The sequence below is a fragment of the Xenopus laevis genome, chromosome 5S, assembly GCF_017654675.1.
Source record: "Xenopus laevis strain J_2021 chromosome 5S, Xenopus_laevis_v10.1, whole genome shotgun sequence".
Classification (NCBI taxonomy): domain Eukaryota; kingdom Metazoa; phylum Chordata; class Amphibia; order Anura; family Pipidae; genus Xenopus; species Xenopus laevis.
This window is the reverse complement of record NC_054380.1, coordinates 73,289,488-73,299,480: the sequence shown is the minus strand read 5'-3', so window position 1 is coordinate 73,299,480 and position 9,993 is coordinate 73,289,488. Positions and strand designations below refer to the sequence as shown.

General features: G+C 38.7%; 1 protein-coding gene across 1 annotated transcript in view; it reads right to left on the bottom strand.

Moving 5' to 3' along the window:
• LOC108717975 (serine/arginine-rich splicing factor 12) overlaps positions 1–9,716 on the bottom strand; it is a 20,932-nt gene extending 11,216 nt beyond the window's left edge. The window contains exons 1-4 of the mRNA XM_018265448.2: positions 9,467–9,716; positions 5,687–5,791; positions 1,259–1,362; positions 866–1,004 (exon numbers count right to left, since the gene is read on the bottom strand). Coding sequence (XP_018120937.1) covers positions 866–1,004; positions 1,259–1,362; positions 5,687–5,791; positions 9,467–9,531 — 413 coding nt within the window. The 5' untranslated portion in view covers positions 9,532–9,716. The remainder of the gene's footprint in view (positions 1–865; positions 1,005–1,258; positions 1,363–5,686; positions 5,792–9,466) is intronic.
• Positions 9,717–9,993: the final 277 nt, after the last annotated feature.

Here is a 9,993-nt window from a genome sequence, read left to right as displayed (position 1 = left end):
TGCAGTCGATAGATGGGAGGCAGTGTTAAAGCAAAGCAAGGAAATATGGCGCATGAAAGCCAAACTGCGGGAAACAAGGGTAGAGGAGAGAGCAGCAGCTACAAGTGCTGTCTCTTTAAGTTTATAAACGGCGCGTTCTGACGGCAGAACGCGCTGTTTATAAGGATATAATTTACAGTCTGGTCCCATAGGGAAATGACCAGACTGTAGATTATATATGTATATATGTATATATGTGTGTGTGTGTATATATATGTATATATGTGTGTGTGTGTATATATATGTATATATGTATGTGTGTGTATATATATGTATATATGTATGTGTGTGTATATATATGTATATATGTATGTGTGTGTATATATATGTATGTGTGTGTATATATATGTATGTGTGTGTATATATATGTATGTGTGTGTATATATATATATATATATATATATATATATATATATACACACACACACACACACACATATATATACACACACATATATACATATATACATATACATATATATATATATACAAATCCATCTCTAATATTGTAAAAACTATTGTATTTTACTTATTTTTACAAGTGTGATCAAGTGCAGAGTTACCATCCATATACTTCTTCCTCGATGTAGTTTGTATATTCTGATTTGCTATGATATGTTTTCCACAAGAAATATAGTGTGGGTAATTAAATACTCTGCTGTTCCGTGTATCTCGTTACATAGTACACTTAAGATTTCAGGGGGCTGCTCACTAATTGCAAATTTTAGGAAGATTCAGGCCTAATACATTGTGTGTGTGGCAGAAAGACACAGTGAAATGAACTGTCAAACCAACAGACTTTTAAAGTTCATTAGTTATAACTTACGATTTTAAGCTGCCAGACCTCCTCCTACCACGGTCCAAAGAGGTACTCCGACTACGTGTCCTCCTTCTGCTGTGGCTTCGGGATCGCCTGCGATCAACTGGAGAACAGCCATGGTCTTTGGTTTTCATTTGTCCAGGAGCTACAGTCAAAAAGTGAGGCAGCAATACCACAAAATATTTACACAATTAAGTTTATTTACATTATGAACTACTTGTGCTTTGTGTAATACTAAGAAATTCTTCCATTTATACAAATGCATTTTTCTATACGAAAAGCTTTTACATACAGAATTGTGTTGTGTTACATAAAATAATGGGCAACATATACAAATAGCTACAATTATAAGTACTCCAATGTAGTGAAGTGATAACAAAAGCCTTATTAATTACTTACTTTTCCGATCACCTTGAGCAAATTGTATTTCAATTTGTCGACCACAAACCCATTTCCTGTTAAGATTATACAGGGCATCTTCAGCATCACGAACATCCTCAAACCTGACTTTTTCGTTAAGGAGATCTGGATTATAGTGCACACTATTATATAAACCACAAGCGGTAACATTTTTCAATATATAATTAGAATAAAATTTATTTTTTCTATTTCCTTCAATTGGTTCAGTTTGATACAGTGCTATGTATTTATACAGCAATGTTTCTATAGTGACAAAGACTTCTAAACTAATAGCCACTGATTACTATAAAGGCCTCTGGCTTCTTTCTATATTGCTTTTAGGGGGCTAAGCTCTGAAAGATTAGAAGGCTTACTACATTTAAACAGCAGTGCATATAGTCAGCCAACACAGAGTGCACCAAATCTATATTTGCTTCTAGCTCAGTATAGAATCCTGCACACAACTGGCCAAATTCAAATGTATAAATTCCACATTTGAGTATTTTCTGCAAAATAAAATTTTCTACAAGATTTCAGTGAATAGGGCTTGTACTGAACATAATTTCTGCCTGTTTCAATCTCACAATATTTTTTATTTCTTGCTCTAAATACGGAAAACAGGAAAATTTAAATCTATTCAATGATTGGTTCCTGCAGAGTAGATAATTAGATGACAAGGGAGCAAATGTCTTATGCAGGTTGATTATCTGTACACTGGGAATTGGACTATATACTCTGCCTCAAAGGAGTAAACACGGAGTAGCTTCAATTTCCCAGTTTGCACAGTTTAGCTTTAGAAGTTTTCAACATCTTGCATTCCTGCAAATGCATAAACACACCTGTGTTCCAATACAGACCTCCCACAATCCATATTAGTGTGTGTACAGACTGAGGAGATTGTGGACAGAAAAAAAGCAAGTTTGCTTTTCCTGGCCAAAATGCACTCTGCGGAGGAAATGCAAGGTGTGACAGTAGCCGGTTTTTAGTCTTTTATTTGGCTAAATGCCAAGGTTGCTGCCAATTCCATCTAATTTAGAAACTTCAATCTCTTCAAAAGGCAACAAAACATTTTAGTGTTTACAGTTGCCTCTTTAAATTGAATATAGGGCTGTTTTCCTGGTGGTCAGATGGGCCCTTCAAGGCATTTAAAGGAGAATTCAACCCCCCCCCCCAAGTAATAAAAACCCCTACCCTGCTCCACCCCGCACAGGTGTTAACACCTGTAAATGCCCCTAAGTCTGTAATTACTCCTTGTCCAGAGTCAACTCAGCGGAGCTCAATGATGCCATCTTCAGCACTTTGGTAATCTTCGGTAAGTAAGCGCTGTATCAGCACATGCACAGTTGGAGCAGACTTTAGCTTCGTGATAACTGCGCATGCGCCAAAAATTGCAGAATGGCCGGAAGACCCAAAGGTTACCGAAGTGCTGGAAGATGGCGACTGTGAGCTCCGCTGACTATGCCGTGTGTGTGTGTATACCCCTTTAAGAAGACCTTAGTCTGGCCATGGACTCCACAGATATTCTATCCCCATAGCTAGTCTTCAGTAAGTTACAGGCCTGCAACACAGAAAAAGCTGGACAGCACTGGGTTAATCTGAATTTTAGGAGCAGGAACCTTTTAAGTATTTATTTGTTCCCAGCTGTTAAACTAGTTTACGGGGGGGGGGGTTATTTTAACATTGATATGGTGTAAGTAAAAAAAAAAAAAACTTGTCAAAGCACCTCCAAGTGAAAAATACTGAATGTGCCATAACAGTCAGTAGGGTCAGTAGGTAGTATTTGGGGAAAAACTGTCACAAGAGAAGGCTTGGACTGGGTGCATGCACAATATAGTACTATACAGAAATCCATGCACAATTTAAATATATACATACTTCTTAAAAAGACGCATTGCACATACACCCAGCTCAAGCGGTCGCAAAGGACAGTTGGAAACAGGAAGAGTGATTTTACGATTGTATCAAATAATTGGAGAAATAAGCGCTTTTTGAGATTTAGTAAAAGGAAACAGTCACTACATTTTAGGCTTTATTAAGCTTAATGGTTTCACAAAACAACAGTGCAAATCTCCGATTTAGGCTGCACAGACAAATATAGCAACTGCCAGAAATGGCACACAATCAGAACAGAGCACAGAAGTGATTCTAATGACAACAATGGAAGGCACCCACGAGGAGTCCACAGTTATCATCAAACTATGGAGATAAATAGACATGGTCTGCTCACTAATGCCTGTAGATAGTAGTGAGCAACATGAGGAAATTAATGTTGTTCTACCTAACTACCTTCCATATGGGTTAAAGAACGAACATTCTAGGTTGCTTTCAAGGAGTTTGGCAGTGTTAAGGGGGAAAATTTTCCTAGAGACGGATGGAGATAGAGACACATTCAAATACATATACAGTAAAACCTCTATTTTAAGTACCCTGATTTTAAGTTTTCCCACATTCTACATTTATTTGTTCCCACCAATTTATAATGCCATTTCAATGGGTGCATTTCCCTGATTTTAAGTAATGTTTTCCCAGATTTTACATCAGAAACTGCTTTATTTTGCTCTGTGAAGGTTATTTGTGAAATAAAAAGGTTTAAAACACTAACCATATGTATATTTGCCATGGTTCTGCCTGTAAAGTCAATTCCTATTAGTCTGCCCCTTATACAGTCCTGCACCAATCACTTATTGCTTTAGGTTGTGTATGTGACAGAGAGGCCTTGCACATGCCCCAATAGTGTAACATTAACGCTGCAAGTCTTAACCCATGTTATTAACAATAAATATTGTATCTCAAAGTAAAACGGACTCCTATGCTTATATCCTTTCAGTACTCGAAGAAAAAGTTACTTAAATTTCCCGGATCATACATTTATCCGGATTTTACATAATTATTTCCTTGTCCCCGGAAAAATGCAAAATGGGGGTTCTACTGTACTTCTTCCGGCAGTATTGAGGGGGGGGGGGGGAACTTATCAGGCGTATAGTAGCTCTTTAAGACCTGAGGGCATTTTGACCACTGCAACACACAAACAGAATAGCATTGACAGGTACAGGTATGGGACCTTTTATCCAGAATGGCGTGGACCTGTGATCTTCCAGATGAGGGGCCTTCCATAATTTGGATTCCAATACTATAGGTCTACTAAATTTAGTCTACTACCTGTACTTTACTCTATTAAAGCTTAAATACACCCAACAGGATTGTTTTGCCTCCAATAAGGATTAATTATATTTTAGTCCGAATCAAGTACTAGTACCAATTTTATTATCAATGAAAAAAGGAAATACGTTTACATTTTTTTTTAATTATTTGGTTAAAGTGGACTCCATGGGAAATAGCTTTCTGGATAATGGATAGAAATGATAAATAGCCATAGAATTAATCTAATGAAATATGACCAACAGGATAGTGTTTCAGGACATCAGTCTTTCGCAAAAAAAGATTATACGTTAATATTGTTCCATGTTTTTTCATAATTTAAGAATTTAATAAGGCCCGGAAACCTTGTCTTTTTAGAGGATCAAGGAACTCCTTATAACTTCTAGTATCTTTATTTTTATAGAAAATATCTCTAAAATATATAAAGATATATATTTTTATGTATTCTTAAAAAAAAACAAGCTTAAAATGAAGCATCCGTCACACACAAGCCACACCCTTTCCCTATATGAATCATATATTCATGACTGGTATACATAAAGCATCAATCTTTTTGTAGGGGAAGATGACTGCCGACGCGCACCTGTTGAGCCTGCTCAATCTGTAAAGAAATAAACTTTTTTTTTTTTTTAATCAAATTCTACACAAGCACAACCTGCAGTTTTTAGTTTGTTTATTTGCGGTCATACTGAACTAATGATGTAATAACTAAAAATCCACCAAAAAATAACCCTATTTTAAAAACACACAAAAAAAAAACTTTTCAACAAGCCTTTTTGTAATCTTCTTTAAATTTAACATTTTTTGATTGCTTGCAGTGCATAGATTGTCGACAGAAAAATGTTTGAGTAGTAGGATACAAATAGACTCTTGTGGTTACCTCATTTGACTTGATCTTGAACCTTGACCTTTACTCTTTAAAACTTGCAAGGTGAACTTGGACACCGATCAACCAAATCAGACTTGGCTTTGGGTTAAAAGGTAGGAATTGTGAACCCTCTGCTTGGTGCACGCTGTGTCTTTAGTGCTTGGCAAGAACTTTCCAGCTTTCTTATCTCTTTCCACCCTCCCTCTTTATTCCTTGAAGCTGCAACTTCAAAGGTGTCTTTGGGCTTTACGATTGGCTCTATCTAACCAGGCTCATTCAAAACTTGGGGTGCTTGCCAGCTACTGTGGAATGCTTTAAATTTTCTGAGACAGAGAAATAAACACATTTGGTTAGGGTGCAGGCACCTTCACACACTTGCATAACAAGCAAATAAAGGATATTGTATATAAGCAAATCCTCGTGGGCGACGAGTGTAGAAGTCAAGTGGAACGTAAACGTCTACTATTGGGCCGTACCGACCAAATTCACGGCGCAAATCCTCCGGCCTGAAGTGTGCAAGGTAGAGAGACAAGGTTGACAGCGTAGACTCACAGTTTAGAAAATGAACAATGTTTAGATTTAATCAACACCGTGATTATATAAAATAAAAAGGTATTAAGTGCAATCCTGAACCATCCACAGTTTCGACTCCAAATAGCCTAATATTTAGGATTAAGTCAGGTTGGTGCAAATGTAAAGGAAAACCAGGTAAGACATTTCTGAAGGCAATACACCACCACAGATAAGCCTCCTATCTGACTAAAAGAGGCATAATGCTTATTATGTGCAAAGAAAATTCCCACTCTATAAAATTAGTATTAATCAGTTTGTTTCTCTACAATACATTCATGCCAAAAACATCACTAACGTCCCCTTAATCTGAATGGGTAACTGATTTACCTCACACCTTGGCATGTTTTCCTCAGGAGAATGGCACAGGGGACATTGTCACCTGCAGTACATCTGCGCTACGGTGGGTGACCAGAGGTCCCTAGTTTCATTCCCACCAGCAGTATTGCCCAAAGCCAGTGGGAAAACATACGTGTTGCTTACACTTTCAGAAGTAGCCCAAAGCTGCCTCATGAGGAAATTTTGTGCTACTTTGCAGCACGTGTATTCCCACCAGCGATTCACATTATTGCCAGTGGTAAGGAAACTAGAGACACTATCATCCGTGGCAGCACAGATTTACTGCAGTCAGCAGCATCATTTTCATGTATTCTTCAGTGGCCACAACATTAGCACCTCATAATCCCCTTACAGTAAAAAGGGCCCATGGGTATTAAAACATACTGGCTCTCTCTAACGAGAAGCTGCTCTGCATATTGTTCCCACCATTCCCAAGGAATTTAAAGCAGTAAGGACCTTATTTCTGTTTTATAAAGCAGAGTGCTATGTGTGTAGCACAAGTCATGTGAATAGCTTCTGTTTTAAGACCTTATGTTTCTCACATTGAGAAGGGCTTTTGGTCTCCTTTTAATTCTCCTCAACCTAAACTTAAAGGAACATTGACACCAACAAATGAAAATGTTTTTAAAGTAATGAAAGTATAATTGACTGCACTGGTACAACTGGTGTGTTTGCTTCAGAAACTCTACTATAATTTATATAAACAAGCTGCTGTGTAGCCATGGGGGCAGCCATTCAAAGCTGAAAAATGAGAAAAGGCACAGTATACACAGCAGATAACCAATAAGCTCTGTGGTATACAATGGGATTCTTTCGAATGTAATGGTTATCTACTGTGCATCCTGTGCTACATTACATCGTCATTCCTTTACAACACTTAAATTTTTTGGTGTTACTGTTCCTTTAATCGTTATATTGTCCTATCCCCTCAAAAACCATTTTACATCATCATGTACTGAGGAAATCTAGCAGCATCAAAAACAGGTGGTTTGCAAGTTTAGGTTTAAAGGGCACCTGTTGGGTAAAAATGTTATCCCCAACCAAAAAGTCTGCATCCTGGTTGGGGATAACAGATTCCCCCCCCGTCACCGCTAGGCTGCATGCACCTGTCCGGTCATTAGCATAATGAAAAGCTACCCCAAATTGCTCATTATGCGCATATGCGTGATGTCACATGCGTGGTATGCGCATGCGAGTGACACACATTGCTGCTTGCACCTGGAGGTCCCTCCCGGTGCGGGTAGCGTAGCACTGGTGGGGGGGGGGGGCATTTTTTTTACTGTAATCCCCAACCGGAATGCAGGCTCTATTAGCCCACACCCTTGGTTGGGGATAACATTTTTATCCAACAGGTGCCCTTTAAGGATCTGAATTATTAGGATGTATCTGTGCTATTAAAGGGCACCTGTTGGCAAAATATATCCCCAACCAAAGGTGTGAGCTAATAAATTTTAAAAAATGGCAGAACTTCTGGGGGAGGGGCCACTGGCAGATCGCGCATCGATGCAACACGGCCCAGGCCCGGCTAGTTCCTTTACTGCTCTGACTGACATGGCTGCTCACATCGAGAGCTCCCTCCCAGTGTGAGTGCCCTAGTGCTGGAAGTACAGTTTGCCACATAACGAATCTGCAGCTCTCCATCCAAAATTCTTTAAGTGAGCATTTCTGGCTTTAAGTAGCAATGTTATTTGTGTAGGTTAACCTTCAGGCCAGCACAGATTTGTCTAATATATACTAGACAAAATTCAGCAGTAAAATTATACTGTATTGTGACCTTTGCAGGGGAGAAAGAGTTGAACCTTTCAGTACAGGTATGGGACCTATTATCTGGAATGATTGGGTGTAGAATTTCCAATGGGTTCCAACTGATTATGTGTAGTGCATGCCTTAAGGCTACTAAAAACATTTTAACATTAAATAAACAAAAAATTATTTTTGTGCCACTGTGGATTTATGCTAGCTTTTACATAAAACAGAGCATTTGTGAAAATATGTTTGTTAGACATTATAGAAAATGTCACTGCAAATATTTCAGAACTTTCCAAATGATGGATTTCCAAGTAACAGATGGTAATCCTGTATATTAATCAACAGGAGGAATTAAATAAAGCCTAAGCAGGGCCAATAGTTAATAAAATGTGGCTGTATTGATAGTTGTTCCATCCAGCAGAGAAACGGCAGATATCCAGGTATCTTCTGTTGCTGCTTGTAATTTGGCTACAAAATGCTAAATGCACATTTGAAACAGTGGAGAAGAAACGATCTACAGTTTAAATATAAATATATGCTCATGAAAAAGTCTAGCAGCTGCATAACTAGAGCTTACTGGGCCCTATGTCAGCATCTTTTAAATTCCTTTTTCCAACAGGTTTTTTAAGATTCAGTGAAGAGGGTTTGTGCTGATCACACTCAGGGAAACAAACTACTCAGCTACTCCATGTTTGTCCCTTGTGAACTAAATAAATGAATCAAAAGAGAACAGAAAAGCAGGATCTATTATTCAGGGGATTACCTGTGCCCTGTAATCCAGTTATCTACCTAACAAGGACCAAACATGGAGTAGATTCAATTAGCCTGTTTAGTTTATGATTAAAATGTAAAAAAAAATGACATTTATATTAATAAAACAATCAAGAAAGTAGCACAATGCATATTTACTGAACCTATGTTGAACAAGAGTGTATACTGCCCCTTTATGAAAGCCCACATATTTAACTACTGAATCATTCAGCACTCCCACTGTTGCCAACCCAATAGCAGCGTCCATATCCATTACACCCAGGGGATTGGCCTATTTAACCAAATATGGCACAGGCCAGAACTAACTCTAGTTCTCAACATGGAATTCTACCGTAGTTCGGGCTCTGTTTAGCGCTTGTTTACAATTACAAAACTCGGTGGTTATGGTAGATATCTGTATTATTACACTCCTACAGTTCGTAAAACTCTTTGTAAATGTAAAAAGCGCCCTGTCCCTAGTCTCAAAATGGCGCCTTTAAAGCTCATTATTACCAATGATCAATGGCGTCGGGATGTAGGCCCACCGCGCACTTAGCATGCGACTCAATATCATGTTCCATAAAATACAATAAAGATCCAGTCACTGTAGCACTCCTCAGCCGTCAATTCCGCTCGATAAATTACACATGGAACAGACGAAGAACTAAGCCACGTGTAACGACTGTGGAATTTTACGAGCCGACGCTAAATGTAACAAGTACCATCAGCCATTGCCCCTACAATGGAACATTCTCTGCAATCTAAGCCCGTACCTGGTGGCATCCGCCACGTTTCTGACGAAGAGTGATGTGTTGGGCGGCCTTGAATAGCGAGACATCCTGCGACTCTGAAACCCGGTCAGGCAAGCGCCACACTTCGACAACAATAGAAAGCTGTACGTCTCAATCTGGAAAAAATACGGCTACTAGCAAGCTTCGAACACTTATTTGTAAGCACTATCGCCTTCAGGGTGCGACGGGGCGGCCCACTGCAACGCAGGTCGTTAGTAGGCAGATAGGAAGTTAGTAGGCGGGCTTTGGTGTAAGCAGACGCCATCTTTGATTCTGGCGTGGCTTGGTCACTTCCGTCAAGATTTTATGGTTTGCTTTTTTATCTTTTTTATCTTTTTTTTTTTAGTTGCAATATTATTGGTGAGGAGGCAGCCATTTCTAATTTTGCCTGATTCTGAGTTAGAAGGAGCCAGTACAGAATGGAACTGCTTTGAGGCAGCTATGGTTTCTCCCCTTCTCATTGTACTTCACTAATACCAAGCCACACACAGGCTGATCAGATTGAAATG